General features: G+C 37.0%; 1 protein-coding gene across 1 annotated transcript; it reads left to right on the forward strand.

Moving 5' to 3' along the window:
• The first annotated feature begins 20,272 nt into the window (after window positions 1-20,272).
• On the forward strand, window positions 20,273-20,902 carry LOC143565659 (uncharacterized). The gene has a single exon (XM_077052560.1). It carries the CDS (start codon window positions 20,273-20,275, stop codon window positions 20,900-20,902), a length of 630 nt encoding a protein of 209 aa, XP_076908675.1.
• Window positions 20,903-22,099: the final 1,197 nt, after the last annotated feature.

The following is a 22,099-nucleotide window of genomic DNA, read 5'->3' on the forward strand; positions in this document are numbered from 1 at the left end:
ATCACCAATATTAAAAAAATCTGTTGCTTTCAAAAACTCATCATCAACAGACGACAACCTCTTCACCGGAATCGGTTTACAAACAGAAACATCATTGGCATTTAGCAGATCCACCAAACTACAAAATTTAAAATTTAATGAATTTAGGAATAAGTAATATAATATGAAATTTACAAACTAAATACATAAATGAAAACAATATTGGTTTAATAATATACCTGTTTTTGTATTCTTCAATTTCAAATAAATAGTCGTTTATAAAGAAACGGCTAACATTAGATCCAAAAGAATTCGACACATACACTTTCTCTAAAAAAAGGAAAATTATAAAACGACACATTAGTTTAAGTTAGTGACATGTTAAAACACAAGAAAGTTAAAAATAGTAGAAATAGTTACCTTTACCATCAGAACATGTGTAATACTTAACCCTACCAAACTGCAGTATAATTATCGCATGGCCTTCATCAAAATGTTCAATTACATATTTGGAGAGCTCAGACACATAATGATCCCATAGTGTGAGATACACACAGTTTCCACTGAAATTACAGAAGTGTTAGAAACAGTCATAAGTATAAAGTTTATTAACAAAAATATGTAATCAAATGTTAGGTGTAATAGTAATACCGTAAATCACATATCTCCATTGTACGCTTGTTTTTGTCCTTGACGTTTGAAGCATTGCTCTTGAACACATGAACCACGTGACCAATAATATCTAACACAAAGAAAAATAATTAAATAATTTATTAACAGATTTAATGGAAATTTAAAGACTAAAATTATAAATCTATTTATTTGCATGTTAGAAAATTATTTTATACCAACTGTCGATTTCAAAGAAATATCTTTATTGATTAGTGAATCAAAAGAAATCATCTTAAAACCAAACAGACGACCATTAAACTCCTGACATGAATTCACATGTGTGTTTGGTCCCAACACCAATTTGTTGGGACAGTCAATCACACGGTAGTTCGATCCATTTAAACCAACGCTCGGCTTAACTATAGTCAGAGTTGAGCTTTCCTTGAGGAATCTTTTGAATCTAAAGATATCCTGTTTGAAAACTGTTGCTTGGATTCGATTCTCATGTCATTAAAACAAAAAATATATATGAGAATTAAAATCTTTAAGTAAAACAATAATTAGATACAGATTCATAATTAGATACGTACATTTTCATCCATGAGCACCATCTCGATCAGAAAATCCTCATTCACATTTTTGTTGTCTTTTATGCTCCACATTCTTAAAACTCTAACCTTTAGAGTTGATGGTGATGTTTTTAGAACATCAATCTCATTAAGCATGGTAAAATTTTGATCTTCCACTGACCTATGAATAAAATTAAAATATAAAAGATTAGAATAAGTTATTTGAAACATAAACAAAATGATTAAAAAGGGATGAGCTTACATTGTTGGAGAATTTTTAATTATGAACACTATGATAATGGCTTATGTGATTACCTAGATATTTATATAGCAGAATGTAGAGACTATAAATTATGGTAAACGTATTATGTCTAGAAAGTTTCTAAATAAAAAATGAAACAAATTTTAGCGGTTTATTCCAAAAATAACAGATTGATTATATTTATAATTTTACGGTAACTTAAAATTATTAACATAACGAAACACGTTTATTGAAAATATTCAAAAATATATTCCTTAATTTAGGATTATTTTATGGTTAACGGAAAAAGTCAATGAAATCGTATATTATTTACTTAATTATTGTTATTATTGTCAATTTTAAAATAAATTCTTTGTTTTAAAAAGTCACAATTATTATTTCAAAACTTACTAAACTTATAATCTTAACAAAATTAAATTAAAATTTCACAATGAAACGGGTTTTTTGAAAATATTCCAAAATATATTCCTTAATTTAGGATTATTTTATGGTAAACGGAAAAAGTGAAGGAAATCATAAATTATTTACTTAATTATGTTATTATTGTCAATTTGAAAGAAAATTGTTTGTTTTAAAAAATCACAATTATTATTTCAAAACTTACTAAACTTATAGTCTTAACAAAATTAAAATTTCACAATTATGATTTTGAAAGGTTACTAAAACTATAATGTTAACCAAATTTAAATTTTCTGTTATTTGTTTAAACTAAAAATAAACTGGCCGAAAAAATAACTAAAACGGAAATTAGCGTGAAATCAAAATATAAATATTTGCAGAACAAAACTATAAAAACAGGATAGCCGGAATAAATTAATAATTGGACAAAGAAAACAATTTTAAATTAAACAGAAATATAAACAGAGCTTGGTCGGATGTAAAATACTGAAAATTAAATATAAAAACACAATATAAAATGATCGGCATAATAAATTGAACGGATATTAGCCGGAAATTTAAATATCAAGTTTTGAATAACAAAACTATAAGAACATGTTAACCGAACAATTATAATACTTGAACAAACAAAATAATTACTAATTTTAAATAAAAAACACCCAGAAATAGGTCGGATATAAAGTATTGAAAGATTTTTAATTAACTTCTTAAAATTAAATTAAGAAAAAAACAATACAAAATTTCATGAAATTATCAAGAAATAGGTACGATTTAAAGTACATAAAATAAAATTAACAAAATTAAAAATTAATTGTCCAGAAAAGTCAGATAACACCAAATATATGTATAACAGATTGGCCGGAACTAATGAAAAAATGTTAAATAAAATATTATAACTGCAAAATTGGATTGGTCGTTACCTTAAATATAATCATCGGAGAATCAATTCCAAAGATTTTGATGTCTCCAATAGGCGCGCATCCCAACAGCAGAATTAGGGCTCGTATTGTTGGTAAACAATCTAGAGCTTCCATGGTGAATCAAAACGACGGATGTAGGATTCGTATATTTATCGGGAAGTTACAACGAATATCAGTGGTGAAATTGATTGTAGATCTCACCGGCGGAATTAGGGTTCGTATATTAATGAGGATATTAGAGAGAGAATCGGTGGCTGCATCCGTATTTTTGTGAAAAATAAACCGGGTTTTGTTATTTTTGGTGTTTAGAGAGCAGGACACATGGCACAATATTAGACATTATGAAAATGGTAACTTGATGACTGGATTGCACATGTGGACAGCCTAGATGAAGGCCATGTATCCACATTGTATTGCTTTAATAGTATTTAAAGATTTAAACATGGGTATGTGAATATGTATGTTAAAGGATTTATTCGATGTCAAATATGTGACATATATTTGTGATAGTAATATGAATTCTTTCACTAATTGTTGATATAAGAGAATCAGAATAATCTTCCTCTTTTCACATTTGAATAGTTGAAATTTCGAATGATATTGCCATGTATGAGGTGAATTGGATGGTAAGGGTGTTGGGCCTAGTTTTTGTGGTTTGAGCTTAGTTTGTTTTAGTTTATCTTTAATTTGGGCTTGGGTTTAGTATGTACGTAAACCGAGAACACCTTTGTGTTCTCGGTGGGCCTTTTGTTGATTTGGGCCGGCTTGTTGGTGGTGTCCCTATATATAGATGTTGTCATGTGTAGGGTTAAGGTTGTTCATTCTTAGTCTTATGATCAAGTATTGTAAGTGCTTAAGCACCCGACGTATTCAATAATATACATGTGTTTTGAAGCAATTCCGTGTTACTTTTCATTGCTATATCGTGTTCTTGAATCACCGAGTATAGGTATTCCGCACCTATGTTTGTATACTGATATCATAATTGTAGTGATCCAGATTCGGGACTTACAATTGGTATCAGAGCCTTAGACCTTATTCAGGCTCGTTATTGTGATATCATAGATTCGAGAATAAGTTTTTCCGGCCAACATTTAAGCTTTTCCGGCCAGGCAGTAATCGGAGAAGAGGAACTCTATTCTAAGTTCTAGATTGGATTTGTTTTGGAAACAAATCAACACTCCCTAATTCTCGGAAGTTTGTTGCCGCAAAAACTGGAAAGTTTGGAGTGTTCGGCCAAAATCAGCACTTGACTAAGTTTAGTTCTCGGCTTACATAGGTTTTCGGCTACACTGAGTTTTCGGTCAACATTATCAGATCAACATTGTTCTCGGTGAAGTTCAGTTCTCGGTTAAGATTTAGTCAAATTCACTGGTTCTCGGTCAGAGGGGTGTTTTTGGTCAATCTGTTCTCTGTCTACATTGGTTCTCGGTCAAGGATTGGTCAACATCTAGTGTTCTCGGTCAACGCCTAGTCAATAGCTGTGTTTTTGGTCAACGTTCTTGGCCAGGTCTGCTGTGTTGGGCCTGCTTGTTTTGGATTTGGACCATTAAACTGGACTGATTTTTAAGTAGACCTAATTCTCTATTTGGACTTAAATTAAAATGGCACAATTAACTAATGGCAATAGTTCCATCAACTCATCTCTTCATCAAGAACTGGATTCCATCATGGGCACTGCTACTCGTATACCCCGTCTGTTGTCTCATGAGGGATTCAGTGAATGGAAATTCCATTTCGAACACTATGCCAAGATGAAAGATTCAAAAATTTGGAAAAACATTGTGAGGGGACCTCAAAGGTCACCTATCAAAGAGATGGTTCAACTGAGGTTCTTGTGAAACCAGTTGCTCTATATGATGATGATGACTTTGCAAAAGTTGAGGAAGATGAGAAAGCTCTTTCAACTCTAACTATGGCACTCTCACCTGAGATTGCCCTTCAGTTTAGAGAACTCCAATCAGCTAAGGAGTTGTGGGCCTCACTGATAGAAGTTTATGAAGGAAATGAGGATATGAAGAGAAGTCGTCAAGACCTGCTGCGACAAAAGTTTAATATGTTCAATCATGTTTTGGGAGAGACATTGGAATCCCAACTTCAAAGGTTTATATCTCTCGTAACTGAAATGAGAACTGCAGGAATTTTTCTGCAAACCTCAGAAATTAACAACAAGTTGGTGAACTCTCTGCCGAAAAATTGGGACATGAATGTTGCAGTTATCAAAAAGACTAAAGATCTTAACAGAATGAGCATAACTGAAATGATTGCCACTATTAAAGCCTGTGATATGGATGATAAGCAATGGGCAATAAATCATGCTGGTTCTTATAGTGCTACTGGATATAACGTTGCGTCTAATAGTGCCCTCATGTCTCAAGATAGCTTCTCACTGTTCAAGCCCACTCAACAACCACCACAGGGAAACTTCCAGATGTTTTAATCCACCCTCGGTCAATCATCATCATCTAATTCACCTAATCCAGCGCCAGTATTTTTCACCAAATCTGGTCAGTCTGCAGATGATTCTGCTAAAACCACTCCCAGTCTAAATTCCAGCCAGATCCCCACCATATCTAAAGAAACTCAAGAGAATATCGCTCTAATGGCGGGATTTATGAATTGCTATCATGCCTTTTTGGCCGGAGACTTAGTTCAACCGGTGGTTACTGCTGAACTAGACCAGATTCATCCCGATGATGTTGAAGAAATGGACATCTCGTGGCAAATTGCCATGGCAGTTTTTCGTGCAAAGAAGTTTACTAAGAGGACGGGTAGAAATAATTGGAACATGCCTAATAACCAAAAGGTGGGTTTTAACAAAGAGACCCTCAGGTGCTACAACTGTCACGAGCCGGGTCATTTTGCTCGTGAATGCACTAATCCAGCTAAGGATGGAAATATGGAAAGGGCTTTGGTTTCTGTTGGGAACGCTCGGGGTGAAGTTGGAGGTAGTTCGGAAAATGGTGAAAGAGGTATGGTTGCTCAAACTTTCTCGTGGGAAGGTCAGATGGCTGCGCTTAACATTGGAAATCAAACTGCAAATTTCGCAACAGTTGAAGACTCTGAAAAGGAAAACACTGCTGAGGAGAAGGTCAAGGAGCTCCAGTTTGCATACATGGCGTTCACTTCTCCAGATTCAACTGAGGTACGTTTTCAACCATGTTCTTTAAATTGTGGTGAGAAAATAGAAATGTATAAACTTCACAATGACAGTCTAAGCAGAGATATGAAAGGAATAAAATCAGAGAATTTTAAACTTAAGAAAAATGAAAAGGGTTTTCTAGACAAAATAGAATCTCTTAACAAAGACATTAAAAAACTTAAGTCTGATTTTAGCATAAAGAGCTGTCACCATCTTGACGCTAAACAAGAAATCGCTGAGTTGACTGCTAAATTGGAGGCCTCCAAGTCAGAAATTTTGAATCTAACTAGCAAGTTTGAAAAGACAGAATTTGATTTTAAAAAATTCGATGGCTCCAGTAAAGTTGTCAACTCAATGATTGAAAATCAACTGTGGTGGAAAGAAAATGAAGGTGAGGGGATATGATTCAGTCAAGTTCCCCCACCATACAACCACAATTATGTCCCTACTCCTGTCACCAAAGAATAGGAAGAAAAGATAAATGACTTGAAGTATGGTACTCAAGATAAGGGTGAGGGGACCGACTCTGCAACTGCCGGTCCATCTGCCTAAAGTATGAACGATTCTAATGTGTCTACTTCATGTGCAAAAAAAGTAATTTTGAAGGAGTGGACTGATGAGGATGACGACCCTAGCTTTGATTTTGATAATAATTTTGTTTCTAATGTTTCTTTAAAACTTCCTGTTTTGAATTATGTTATTCCGACTGTTTGTGTGGGCTCTGTTTTAAAGAGCAAGGATTCTTGTGTGGTTGGTTCGGTTGAGATTTTAAACTCTAATAATGTGGTTCCTAATAAAACCAAAATTTCAAAAATTTCAAAAAAATCAGAAAAATATGTTGCACCTAAGTTTGTTAAGGAGGGATGCTCTAATGACAAACAAGGTGATAAGTTCAAAAATTTAAATATGAATTCTCGCAAATCTAAGAAGACTGGTCCACACAACCAGTCCAGATAAGGAGCTGCCCAGAATGAGTTTTTTATAAAACGTCAGACATGTTTTAAATGTGGCACTCCTGGTCATATTGCAAGAAACTGTCCACATCGTCCGTACATTCCCTACTACGGATTTTATCAAAGGAACATGCCATATGTGCCTCGTAATGCGTACAGACAAGGATTCAGGCATTATCCAGCTAGTTCCTTTGACGATGATTAGAATCGAAACAAATCTGACAGGTTTAGTCCTCATCAGACCAAACCTAACAGGTCCAAAATAATGGTCAGAAAAGAGGTCTCAAATTCAAACTCTAATATAAATACTGAGACTAAGTCCAAATAGGAGAAAAGGGCGGATTAGTCTCCTCCCACGTCCAAATCACCGGAGGTTACGACAACCATTCATACATATAACTCCAAGTCATACAAACATAAATGGTTGCCTAAATCTCCGGCGAAAGCATCTACTCATTCTATTTTTGATGATCAAAAAGATATGTCATGGCAATCTGTGACAACTGTAGATGAGTCAGGGTCACCCAGTGTAAGCATGGACTGGGTACCAAAAACTAACTAATCCCGCGCTTCGTGTAGGGACATCTATGGAGGAATATCATCAGACCTTGGTATGTTGATAGTGGCTGTTCAAAGCACATGACATGAGACATTACCCAGCTACACGACATTCAAACATTTAATGGTGGGTACGTGTCTTTTGCGGGTGGAGAAAAAGGAAAGATCACTCAAAAGGTACTGTAAATAACAGTGTTTTAAAGTTTGAAATTGTTAATTTTGTTCCAGAATTGAAGCATAATCTTTTGAGCGTGTCACAAATTTGTGACAAAGATTTTTCAACTCATTTTACTAAAAAGGAGTGCTTAATTCTGAAACCTGGTATAATTATACCAGAAGATTGGATTCTTGTTCGATCACAACGAAAAGATAATGCTTATGTGATCGACATGAACAAAAATGTCCCAGACAAAATAACATGCTTGTTTTCAAAAGTGTCAGAACATAATGCGATGCTTTGGCATTGTCGGCTTGGTCATGCTAATACAAAAAATCTAAATCGTCTTGCTAAAAATAATTTAGTGCGTGGTTTGCCAATCAAGGACTTTGTGACTATTGAAAAATGTGTGGCTTGTGCTTCGGGCAAACATCATCGAAAAACTCACAAGCCAAAATTGATTAATACCATCTCATCTGTTTTTCAACTACTTCATATGGACCTGTTCGGGCCAGTTCTTTTTCTGAGTCTGTCTCGTAGTTCTTATTGTCTTGTTATTTCTGATGATTACTCACGTTTTACATGGGTATTTTTCTTGTCAAATAAGAGTGAAACTGCAGATCTTATCAAGAAGTTCATCGTGCTCATGGAAAATCAGCTGAATCTAAAGCTGAAGGGAATCCGCTGTGACAATGGAACAGAGTTCAAGAATGCGACTTTGAATCATTTCTACTCGGAAAAGGGGGTGCTTCGTCAGTACAGCGCCCCGCGAACTCTTCAACAAAACGGTGTGGCTGAAAGAAGAAACCGAACTCTTATCAAAGCTGCAAGAACAATGATGTGTGACTCCAAACTGCCCCTGTTCTTTTTGGGCAGAAGCTGTTAACACGGCATGTTATGTTCAGAATCGGGTAATAATCAACAAATAGAAGATGAAGACAACTTATGAGATCGTTTACGGTCATCAACCCACGGTTGCTCATTTCAGAGCGTTTGGTTGTCCGTGTACTTTACTAAACATAGAAACCACTCCAAAGTTTGGGGCTGCAGCAGATGAATGTTATTTTGTTGGGTATGCGGGAAATACAGCTTATAGGGTCTACAACAAGTCAACCAAGCAGATTCTAGAGTCTTATGAAGTTCGCTGGTTAGAAGAAAATGAGACTGACGCCCGTGTTGGTCCCGATTGGTTATTCGACTACAATGAATTATTCATGCCCTTCAATGTATTTCCAGTCATTAACATAGACTCTCAAGGTGGTCCCACATTGGAAGTTACACAAGACAGTTCTCAGTCACTGTCTCATATCTCTCCGATACTGGATGGTGATGTCGCCGAGCCAAGCAGTGTTTCGACCACAACTGATAATCAGCCTAAACAACCTTCAGAGACCGATTGTTCACCAATCTCGTCTGAGTATATTGCAAATGTTGAGGGGGAGAGTTCCGTCCGTCAGATATTCGGGAGCACACTGTTTCCAGACGCCATTCCAGATGAATACGTCGCCGGCACTTCGTATTCTCACAGTATGGCGACGTCTGGCTGGAAGAACCCTCTTACTGATTTCGGGGAGAACGTAACAAATCTTCAACCTAACAGTGATGTTTCTGATCATTTAATTCCATCAAGAATCCAAAAGAACCATCCGATTGAAAACATCATAGGTCCCATTGAAGCTGGTGTGTCCACCAGAAGTCAGACCGGACACAAAAACAATTGTATGTTTTCCTGTTTCATATCTCAAATCGAGCCAAAGAATGTTGAGATGGCCCTTCAAGAACCTAGTTGGGTTGATGCCATGCATGAAGAACTGAATTAGTTTGATAAGTTAAAGGTATGAAGATTGGTTAAATTGCCGGAAGGAAAGAAAGCTCTTGATACAAGATGAGTTTTTAGAAACAAGCAAGATGACACCGGAATTATTGTTCGAAATAAAGCACGACTGGTATTTCGCGGGTTCCGTCAGGTTGAAGGGTTAGACTACATAGAAGTTTATGCTCCAGTAGCCAGACTTGAGGCAATTAGAATTTTTCTGGCCTATGCATCTTATTTGGGATTCACTGTATATCAGATGGATGTCAAAACCGCATTTCTGTATGGTGAGGTCAAAGAGGAAATTTATGTTGATCAGCCATCGGGTTTCGTTGATTCTAAGAAACCAAATCATGTCTACAAGTTAGACAAGGCCTTGTACGGGTTACATTAGGCTCCATGGGCGTGGTATGCTACACTGACCGCACACCTTCTTGACCACGGATACAAGCGTTGAACGATTGATCAAACCTTGTTCCGGAAAACTGTCGGAAAAGATTTGATTCTGGTCCAGATCTATGTTGATGACATCATCTTCGGATCCACCAATGCTGATTTGTGCAAAGAATTTGAGGGTGTAATGAAGAAAAGATTTGAAATGAGCTCGTTGGGTGAAATGATGACATTTCTGGGTTTACAGGTTCGCCAAAGTCCGACAGGAATTTTGTTGCATCATAGAGAGTATGTTAAAGATATGTTGGCTAAGTTTGAACTTCAAAACTCCAAGAGTGCTAATACTCCAATGGCAGAAAGACCGATATTGTCATCTGATCTTGATGGGAGTCCGGTAGATCAAACGTACTATCGATCGATGATCGGGTCTCTGATGTATCTCACAACTAGTCGTCCCGACATCATGTTTGCACTCTGTCAATGTACTTGTTTCCAGGCTAATCCTAAACTCTCTTATTTAATTGATGTTAAACGTATTTTTAGATATCTGAAGGGACAACCAAAGTTAGGTCTTTGGTATCCCAAACAATCAGAATTTGATCTTTATGCTTTTCCTGATAGCAATTATGGTGGAGATGACGTTGACAGGAAATCCACATCAGCCTGTTGCCAGTTTCTCGGAGATCGCCTCATCTCATGGCAGTGTAAGAAACAACAAACAGTGTCCACCTCGATCGCCGAAGCAGAATATGTTGCCGCATCCGCTTGCTGCTCTCAGGTTATCTGGATGCAAAACCAGTTGCTGGATTATGGTTTGGAATTTCTTGACACTCCTATTTTCTGTGATAATGATGCGGCCATTGCTATTGTGAAAAACCATGTCCAACATTCTAAAACCAAGCACATCGATATTAAAATTCATTTTATTCGTGACTGTTTCGATCGGAAATTGATTCATCTTGAACAAGTCCACACCGACAACAACGTGGCGGATTTATTTACAAAACCGGTCGGAACAGCAAAATTTAATGTGCTAAGGAGTTTTCTTAAAATGTTTCGTTTCGAGGATTGAGTCTTTTTGGGGATAAATTTGTACATATTTGTTTATTTTTGCACAAATTTAGGGGGAGAAAAATCAAAAAGACAAAAATAGTGTGGGTGTGTGAAAAATAAAAAAAAAAGTGTGCGCGCGTTGTCTATATTATTAAAAAAAATTGAGCTTTTCAAGATTCATTATCGCTTAAAATTATGCCGGCTGCTCAAGTTTGAAGGACATATACTTGTATATGGTTGGTCCGGTGTTCTACTTGTAGTTTCACAGGATAGCCATTTACCTTACGACTGAAAGCACCCGGGGCGATTATGATGTGTTTTGTGTTTCGTATTCTTTCACTTAAAATTATGTCGGTTACTCTGATTTGGAAGGACATGTGTTTTCATGCATGTTTGGTCCGGTTAACCACCTGTGGTTATAATGGATAGCCATTTACCTGAAGGCTTAAAGTGACCGGGGTGACTGAATTCTTAACACGTGTGTTTTACTCGACTCCCTGGGAAATGATATTATTATTCAGTTAACAGCTTTTTAGAAGCCACAAAAATATTTTCAAATAAAAATTGATCCAACCTTTGGAAAATGATAGATAAATCGTTTTTGTGTGCCTATCGGGTGAAGTTATTAAGCTTAAAAGGCTCTTGAACAGTCATTGATACTGTATGGTAGCTTTCCATGATGCGTAAAAGTTGAAGTGATATAAACTAAATTTGCTAAACTTAATGTGGAGAGTCATTTTGAAGACAGGTGCATGTCTCCAGGTACATCTCTTCGAATGATAGGCAGAAAAGCAATTACCCAGTCATACACGAGCCCGTTAGTGTCTTGATCACCAAAAATATTATGCCTTTTGTTCAAAAAATAAATATTATTATTTATGAGTTATTTATCTATTATTAAATTAATTTTAAGAGGCTTAAAGGGACAAACTAGAACTACAAAGATGGGGGCACACAAGTAAGTCCTGTCATGTCTCGAATGAAAGGTTTGTCAGTTTACTGGCACTAAATCCAGCGTTCAACCTTAAAGCCTAAAATTTTGCGTTTATAAAATCTTTTGATCAAACACCAGGGGGTTGGAGTCAAATTGGGGTGATCTGGGAAAGCCAAATACACTTTGAGAAGAGATAGGAGGCACCATATGTCCACGAGTGATGTTCATCTAAGCTTTATGCCTAACTGAACCTTAATCATATCACTGATGCAATGAAAATCATGCTAAGTATGTTATACCTGCTATCAACCTGTCTCTTATGTCAAAATAACGCTGAACATGAATCCTTGTGACGACAGCCTCTTAAACGATATGACTCCATGTTCGGATATTTTCATAAAAGGGCAGCAGTTTTTCTAAGAACTGAAATTTGATCCCGACTTTATAATTTAAAGGGAGTAGTCTTTCACTGCTGTGTGGATTTATTTTTCTTGTTTTAGTTTTATGTTATCTTATTTATTTTGTTTGCTCTTGTCTAAATTTCTTTTCGAAATTACTCTCCTTGAAAAGTTTGTGTAAATTAAGCTTTATTAATTTTGGGCTTGGAAAGATTTGGGTTATTTTTGGGTCATGACTCTAGTGGGCTGTCCTTAGTTTTCGGCTTGCTTTGAGCCCATCAAAGGTTTCTCGGCCTGCTTGATCTTGGTATAAGTAATTTTTTTAAAGGGTTGCTTCCTTTTCACTTTATTACTTTACAATACACAAACTCTCTAATCATCTTTAGCCAAGATCATCTTTCTCAATCATCCTGCCGAGATCAAAACCCTCTTCACTAATCACAATTTAAAGTGTTCTTCCTTGACTAGCAGGTACTAGACAAGGTCAAATGAGATTTATCTGCCATTGAGGCTTATCTTAGTGTTGCCATAAACTGTTTTCATTGATGGTTTGATGAATTAACCATTGGTTTTATGAGTAATTAGGCTTTTGATGGATATATTGGTGTTGATTTAAGGCTTTCAGTTGTATATTTATAAGATGATGCAGGTTTAATGGAGGATCTTGGGGATCTTGGTGGGTTGAATATGATTACACGAATTTCTAGGTGGAATCCAAGGGGTTCTCTGTCCCCAGCTGTCTAGGAAGTTCTCGGTTGACTTTGGTTGACCAAAAACCCCATATCTTGACAGAAATCATTGTTCTCGGTCTTGAAGAGAACACTTGTTCTCGGTTAAATGTTGACCGAGAACCTCATTTTTCGGCAAAATTTTCATTGACTTTTATTGACCGAAAACCATATGTTGATCGAGAACTCACCTGTTTGACCGAGATCCCCTTGCTGGGCCTAATTCTCACTGATCGGGCCAAAACTTTCACTGTGGTGTGAATTTGGGCCAGTCTAATGCATTTTGGACTGTCACATGAGTTTTATCTGGGCTCACGTTAATAATGTGATATAAACTTGGATCCGTTACAGTATTATGGACCATATTGTTTTATAATCCATAAATGTGATCAAATCTTTATCAAATTAGTATATTGGTTATCTAACTTGATCTGTTTGGTGCAGAAATAGCTGATCAAAACCCGTTAAAGTTTGTGGAAACTCATAATATAGATGGCCACTTGTATGATCCACCAATGGCTCACAAGGAATTCAAGTCGATGATAGTTGGACTCGACACCTGCAGGATCTCTCACGCTCTTCGGGAGAACCCTGTTATTTGTAAGAAGATGGTTACCGACTTTTGGAACAATGCAAAGATCAATTCACAAGGGCCAGATGGAGTCATTTCAATCGACTCCAAAATACAGATGAAGCCGGTTGTTGTTACTGAAGCCATCATCAGAGAGGTGCTCTTGTTTGGGGATCAACCTGACTACCCAACAGAGTACTTTACTACTGAGGTTAATGAAGTTCTTACAAAAATGGGTTATGAAGGCACCTACCCTCCTGCAATCAAGAAATTTTCACCCGTATTGGAGATACTTACTGCATACGTTCTTTACATGTATCTCGGGAAGAAAGGGAGGTTCGGATGAGATCAGTCACATTCAGATGTCCGCTGTTACTGCTCTGATCATGGATTGGAATTACAATTATTCAAAATTCATTTTCAATGAAATGATGAGCAATCTAAGAGCAAAGAAGAAAGAGATGTTCCTGATGTATCTGAGGTTCTTACAGATGATCTTTGATTCACATTACACCGACCTGGTTAAATCTGTTGAGACCTTAGACATGAAGTCTATGGGACCCAATTCCTTTGTGTTGATGAAGCAATCAAGAAAGGGAGCCAAAGTGGTTTATCGGGGATTACACACTTTGGTAAAATTCGGACGATTTGCTGAGACAGAAGCTGAGCATGTTTTGGCTCTGGTTGCTGATAAGCACGCAACACCAGTTCAACCGCGTGTTGCTACTTTCGAGATTTTCGATGATGAAGATGATGAAACTGAACACCGTCAGTCAGATACCCTTCCAAGTACTGAAAATTTAAGTTCTTTGGAAGTTGTGAAAGCTTTGTTATAGTCAACTGCTCTGAAACCTCCTCAGACTGTTGCTGGAATTGATGAAAAAGACATAGCTGAAGATCCAACTGTAGACCTCGTTCCTCGTAAACGAAGAAAGAATGGTCGAGGCCTGGAGTGCTGATAAATGAGTCTGAAGCAACAGCTACACCAAAAACAAATGAAACAACCGCAACACCAACAACAACTGAAACAACCAACCCAGTTCAACATTCCACTCAACCTGAGACACCTGCTCCAGAAACACAAGCTGAACAAGATATACCTGCTGATGAGCCATCATTCCATGATTTATTGACAAGTGATTTTGGTGATGATTTTAACTTTGATACAGATATTCCACAATTCAACACTGGTGATCTTCCCTCCGGTTCATCTGGCCCAGACACTCAGGGTCAGTCAAGCGCCAGTACGTCAGACAAGGTAGCTCAGATTCTGGCTATGCAGGAAGCTTATCTTCAGAATAAAGGTAAAGGTGTGGTTCTTGAAGATGCTCCAGTTGATGTTCATGCATTACAACGTCGGGTGTTTGAACTCGAACAAGATTCGGTAGTCAAAGATGTTCGTATTCAGGAATTGGAGGCGGGTAATTCTGATAAAGATTCCAAGATCAGAGAACTACAGTCCAACATGGGACAATTAACTGCACTATATCTTGACCTCCAACAAAAGCTCTTTCAAAAGTTTGGATATGAATTTAAAGGCAGTGATGACGTAGCTTCTAAAGTACCCAATGTGAGTCAAGGTGGTAGTTCTACTATTCGTCCTGTTGAAAACATCGATGACTCAGAATCCGTGCAACAATATTTAGATGCTCCCCCTGTCTCCAAAGAAAAATCTGACAGAATTAAGAAGAATCTCCTTGAAAAGGGAAAGAAAAAGCTGCTGGTAATGAAAAACTCAAATCAGAATGTGGAATCGTCAGATCATCCAGACAGGTTTGTTATTGAATTTCAAAAGGGTTTTAATGATAAATATGGTGATCGATCGGGAGTTCTGTCATGGGGTTTTGATGCGGATAAGAATATGTGGTGGGTTAAGAGGAAGTCAGGAGCAACTGAATACTATCAGACAATGAAAAACTTTGGTTCATGGACCAAAGTAGATCTTAGTGATCTGATTAATGCTCCATTCATCAATCCAACAAATGATAAGCGTGGTTTGGATTTTTGGAATTTTCTAAGAAGACAAGTCGACAGAGGTTTTCCTGATATGAAAACAGCTGAGTCGTTTCTGAAGAAGGCGAAAGGGGTTCAAGATCCAAAGGCAGGGAAGACAATGGTCAATGTCATGTGGCCTGCCACGGACAAGGCTACTCACATTCCTGTTCCTGAAAAGATTCCAGATGGCACGTTGGATAACATGAGATTCTGGATATATGATAGTGTTACTGCCACTGTTGTTATCAAGCTTGAAAAGGGAAAGGGTCGGTACCGATTTGTTGATCCAAGAGATTTGTTAAAGCTGGGAGAAGGAGACATCAAGACGCTCAGTACTTTTCAGATAGTTGCTGATCCGATTTTTGAAACAGCTGCTAAAGAATTCACAATATGGTAGCCATTATTATCCGATGAAAGTTTTGGGCAGGCGCTTTGAAGGATGCTGACATTGATTATATGGAGCATGATTAAAAGACAAAGCTACAAACCTAGGGGGAGATTGTTGGGCTTAGTTTTTGTGGTTTGAGCTTAGTTTGTTTTAGTTTATCTTTAATTTGGGCTTGGGTTTAGTATGTATGTAAACCGAGAACACCTTTGTGTTCTCGGTGGGCCTTTTGTTGATTTGGGCCGGCTTGTTGGTGGTGTCCATTCTTAGTCTTAGTCTTGTGATCAAGTATTGTAAGTGCTTAAGCACCCGACGTATTCAACAATATACGTGTGTTTTGAAGCAATTCCGTGTTACTTTTCATTGCTATATCGTGTTCATGAATCACCGAGTATAGGTATTCTGCACCTATATTTGTATATTGATATCATAATTATAGTGATCCAGATTCGGGTACAAAGGGTTTTTTATTTAATGAATTAATTGGATGAAGGTATGGGATGCACACCAAGGTGTTTGATAAAACGCGTAAATACATAATTTGGTAGAAATAGATTTGATAGTATTTGTGCAATGGATCTTAATAAAGTAGTAGCATATGAATGCAAGTAGATGACAAGTTATGTTGATTTGTGTATGCATTTGGTGGTAATAAATATGTTGTATGCAATACGATTCATGTTGAAAAGGGTTGAATCATGTGATTACTAGCTAGTTAAATAACAACTTACAAATCCTTATAAGTTGACTTCACGAAGTCAACGAGTCGCTAGATGAATTCGATATGCAATCAATCCTACGGACAAAGGTGAGTAATTCTATGTCCAACAATAGAATTATTATAAAGTAATGTGTCATGAGTAGATTTGGTTTTGAATGTAAAACTAATTAGGCTATGTGTAGTGGAGGACTACAAAATAGGGACGGTTTTCGACACATGGGTGTCACGTCTGCTGAGGGAGCGATTTTCATTTTAGACGTGTAGTGATGTTTTAGCCCTTTGTAACCTCATTTTTATTTTTTTAGTATTATTTTCTATTATCTAACAATCCAACGGGCTACATATACATGCCCCACCTATTTTTTTAGTATTATTTTCTGTTATCTAACAATCCAACAGGCTACATATACATGCCCCACCTATCCCCCCCCCCCTTGGGAGGGGGGGGGGTGTTCTCGCCCATTTTGTCCAATATCACCCCCACTTCTTGCCCACTACACTCAGTATTACGAGTTTAGTCATAGATTATCAACATTTGACTTCTTACATAAAGTCAAAATGGTTACGGTTGTTCTAAAGTACAAGGTATAGAATATCCCTTAAATGTTATGTTTATACGAGTAATAGTTAAAATGATTATATTAACCCATTTGAAATTTTAGTATAATAATTATTGTAATATAATTGTTAGTGCTAAATGTTATTATATTTGAATGAGAAATCAATAAGTTGCAAGAGTTAATTGAATTATTCATCATAAGTGTTGCATTCAAATTCAACTTAACTCTTAGGTAGCATTTGGTATGCATGAATGAGATGCGAAATGAAATGGACCATTATGATAGAATGAAAAAAAGGAATATTAGATTTTAATAATCCCAATTGAATGGTATTGGCCGATAATAATCCCTATTCATTTTAACGCCACTGGCGGTCCCAAATTCAAAAAATTTGGCCCCCAATGGTCCCCCGTTAAACACGACTTAACGGCGTTATATTTTTTTCCGAATTTCAAACTAACTTTTTAGGGCTATTAATCGGAAGGAAGATATGATTCGAATGATATAAAACTTAGCTCCAATTAATGATCTAAACGACTTGATTTTGGTTAATTGTAAGTTCAAACACCTGAATTGAAGCATTGCTTCGTCATTTGAAGCACTGTTTCGAACTAATTTTTACACCAATCGACTCATATCCTCCTAACGATCAAAATCCCTAAAACATTAATTTAAAATTCAGGAAAAACTATAACGCCGTTAAGTCATATTTAACGGGAGACCATTGTGGGCCAACTTTTTTGAATTTGGGACCGTTAGTGGCGATAAAATAAGTAGAGATTATTATCGCCAATACCATTCAATAGGGATTATTAAAATCCAAAATTCAAAAAAACAATGTGTTTAGTTGGTCAATGAAATGGAATCACTCATTACCATGTCCATTCCATTCATTCTAAAACACCCCAAATATATTCCATCCACCCCCTTATTTTTTTCATTTCATCTCTCTTTCACACTATATCACATCCACCACCCTCCCACCACTACTACCCATTGTCCTCTCACCACCGCCCACCATCGCCTCCGCCGCTCGCCTCCGACCACCATGCCTCCGTCGCCGACCACCACCCGCCTCCGCCTCCCAACACCACCACCACCCGCCTCCGCTGCCATCACCAGCCACCCACCACTGCCTACCATCGTCGTCCACCACCAACCACCCCACCACCACCTACCATTGTCGCCTACCACCGCCACCACCCACTATCACCTCCACCAATCGCTATCGCCCATCGCCACCGCCGCCCACCACCACCATTCCACCGCCACTCATTACCATTTTGTTTTATTCTGACTTTTTTTCAGCTTACTAAAAAATAAAAATTAATAATTCATGTCATTCTCGCATGGTGACCAAACATGTCAATGGAATGGTAATGATTAATTCCATTACCCAGTCCATTCCATTCCCTCGCTCATTCCATTACATCATTTATTCCATTACCCCATACCAAACACACCCTTAGGTAGCGTTTGGTATGCAGGAATGACAGAAGGAATGAAATGATTCATTACGTGGAATGAAGAAAGTGGTGTTTGGTTGTTCAATGGAATGAAATCATCCATTACACATGAAATCCCATTCCATCAAAACCATTCCTTTCCACCCACCTTCTTTTTTTTTCATTCCATTCCTCCCTCACCGTACTTTCTCAACACCACCACCACCTAACAACAACCACCACCACTACCATGGCCACCACCACTGATCGCCGTCGTCGCCACCACTTCCGCCACTACCACCGGCGCCACCACCACCACCATACCACCAGCGCTACAACCACCACCTAACCCATAACCGCCACCACCACTGTCGCTGCCTGACCACCGCTTCCGTCGTCGCCAACCTACCATCGCTATCACTACCAATGCTACCATTGCCACCACCACCATCATTTTCATCGCCAGAGCTACCACCACCATTTTCGTCGCTGGAGCTACCACCATCGTCGGCATTTCAGTTTTTTTTTTATAAAAAAATAAATATATTTTGAGATAGGAATGTTTTTATTATTTCTATTTCATTCATACAATTTTTTTTGGATACAAAACAACATAAAGTAATTATTCATTTCATTTTTTTGGGTTAACCAAACAAGACAAAGGAATGGTAATGATTCACTTCATTCCCTTGTTCATTTCATTCCCTCTTTATTCCGTTACTTCCAACCAAACATACTCTTATAATTAATGGTGTGTAAATTCAAGGCTTTTGGTTAGGACATGGCTCATATATATTACTACCATAGGTCTTGGATCTTTTTGGTAGAGAGAAATATTGTTCATCCAATCCCACACACAACCAAAAGAATTTCCTGACTTTTCGATCTTACGCGCTTTGTTTCAGGTATAGTTCAGGTGCTAGGCTAATCCCGACTGTACAATCTGCTTAGGCTGATGTACCCTGGGAAACAGACATGTTCATCTAGGTGGCTCGAAAATTTGTTTTAAGGGAAGCGTGTTTTACACGTGCCTTGTTTCTCACATTGTTATTTCTTTCTGACATGTTGGTAATTTGGTTTCTATATTGTAATTTTCATTTATTGTTCTTGTATTGTAATATGGATTATTATTATTATTATTAATAAAAGTTTTCAGTTTTAGTTTATTTTTTAAACGGTATTCCTAAAAGCTTAAACAGATTTTCTTTTAAAACTATATGTTCATTGTTAAAAAACAAAAAACAAAAGGAAAAAACTTTTACCGTCACCGTTTGCATATTCATAAAGTTTGTTAGTGGTGATCCTTTTTTTTTTGGTTTTTAGCATATCTTAGCTTTCCCTTTTAAATGTTTTCTAACATTAGTTGTTAGATATATTTGTTGTTTTTTTCTTTTATGGTTCCTGCTTGTTTCTTCTGGGTGTCAAAAAGTCCGTTATATTATTATTATTATTATTTATTTAGTTTCCGGTGATGATTCTCTATTTCTTTGAAGGATTCATGAAATATGTTTAAAATATTATGTATGCATTGATGCATTTAAACCTTACATTCTGTTTAATTCAGACCATTCTTAAAAATGCTTTTGTAAATATGCGTGTGTCTATAAATGGCGAGTATTATTGCATCCTACACTACTGTGTCTATAGGATCCACTATTATTGGGGAAACTTCTTCCACCATGGGACCATTGGTTGGTACCAACGCAGCCCAAATTGTTGCTAACCATGCTGAAAAAACCAGGAATATTTTCTGGTGTGAAATTCAAAAGTTGGCAACCAAAGATGATGTTTTACTTAACCAATTTGAACTTTATGAGGTTTTTTACCGAGTCTCCCCCTACACTAGAGGAGGGTGTGGATGTTCAAGCCATGAGTGCTCTTGATGCTTGGAAGCACTCCGAGTACTTCTGCCGCAACTATGTGTTAATTGGCCTTGTTGATGAATTGTATAATGTGTATTTTAGAATACCAAGTGCCAAAGAATTATGGGACACTTTGGAACGTAAGTACAAAACTGAAGATACGGGTACAAAGAAACATAATGTGACCCGATTCTTGGACTTTAAGATGATTGATTCTAAAACTTTGATGAGTCAGGTTCAAGACTTGCAAATTTTAATTTGCGATATAATTTTTGAAGGAATGACTTTTAATGAGACATTCCAAGTGGCTGCCATGATTGAGAAATTGCCTCCAAGTTCGGTAGACTTTAAGAATTATCATAAACATAAGAGAAAAGAGATGACCGTTGAGGACTTGGTTTTTCGTGTTCGAATTGAGGAGGACAACAGGGTGGCACTAAAGGGAACTAAAGTGGAAGTTTCTGCAAAGGCCAACATGGTTGAACATGGTTAATCATCAAGGGGGTACAAAGTCGACAAGAACCATAAACCGTATGGCAATGAAAATGGTAAGTTTGATCTTGGTCCTAGAAAGGGTTGTGTAAAGAAAAAAGTTTCGGGTTTTAAGGGAAAGTGTTATAATTGTGGAGAATTTGGTCATCATGTTGATCAATGTAACAAACCCAAAAAAGAGAGGGCAAACATGATTGATGAAGATGAGAAACTTGTAGCCATGATCACTGATCTTACTGCTATGATGGATGAGGTAGTGGATCGACACCGGGGCTACTCTTTATGTGTGCCCGGACAAGACCCTCTTTTGCAAGTTAATGAGGTTGTAGGAGATGAGAAACTCTAGATGGGGAACTGGCTACAGCAAATATCAAGGGTGAAGGTGAGGTGATTTTGAAGTGGACTTCGGGGAATGAGCTTACTCTAAACAACGTGCTTTATGTTCCCGATCTGCTCAAGAGTCTTGTTTCTGGATAGCTACTTAATAAATTTGGTTTTCTTTTGGTTTTTGAAAGTGATAAGTTTGTGTTAACTAAGAATGGTGTGTTTGTTGGAAACGGTTATGCCCTTAATGGTATGTTTAAATTAAATGTAATGGTTGTGACCATGAATAATATGTATGAAAAGATTACTACTTCTGCTTACTTGATTGAGTATTTTAATATGTGGCATGGTCATTTTGGTCATGTTAACTATAATTTAATGTGTCATTTGACTAAACTAAATTACATACCTTCTATCACTTTCAACTAAAAAACTAAATGTGAAACATGTGTTGAAGCCAAAGAAACAAGATCATCGTTTAAATCGGTTGAACGAATAACCGAGCCCCTTGACATGATACACACCGATGTATGTGATCTAAAATCAGTTCCCACAAGAGGATGAAATAAGCACTTTATCACTTTTATTGATGATTGTGCAAGGTATTGTGATGTATACCTACTTAAAAGTAAAGATGAATCCATAAACAAGTTTGTCTTGTATAAAAATGAAGTAGAAAACCAATTAAACAGAAGAGAAAATTGCTAAATGAGTCCCTGTGGTATTTCTACGGAGCCACAATTAGTCCCTGTTAAGAATTATGAACTTTGTACGTCCCCATGGTTTACAAACTTGAACTATGTGAGTCCCTCCGTCTAACATCTGTTAATTTATCCATCCAAATAAGGGCAGTTATGTAATCTTGACCTAAAAT

This window comes from Bidens hawaiensis, unplaced genomic scaffold (genome assembly GCF_021521415.1).
Source record: "Bidens hawaiensis isolate Kalapana, Puna unplaced genomic scaffold, B.hawaiensis_p1.1 tig00022506_1, whole genome shotgun sequence".
In the NCBI taxonomy this organism is placed as follows: Eukaryota; Viridiplantae; Streptophyta; class Magnoliopsida; order Asterales; family Asteraceae; genus Bidens; species Bidens hawaiensis.

What these genes read in the sequence shown, in the direction of transcription:
- LOC143565659 (XM_077052560.1), top strand. Translation starts at nt 20,273, where the DNA reads ATGCTGAAAAAACCAGGAATATTTTCTGGTGTGAAATTCAAAAGTTGG.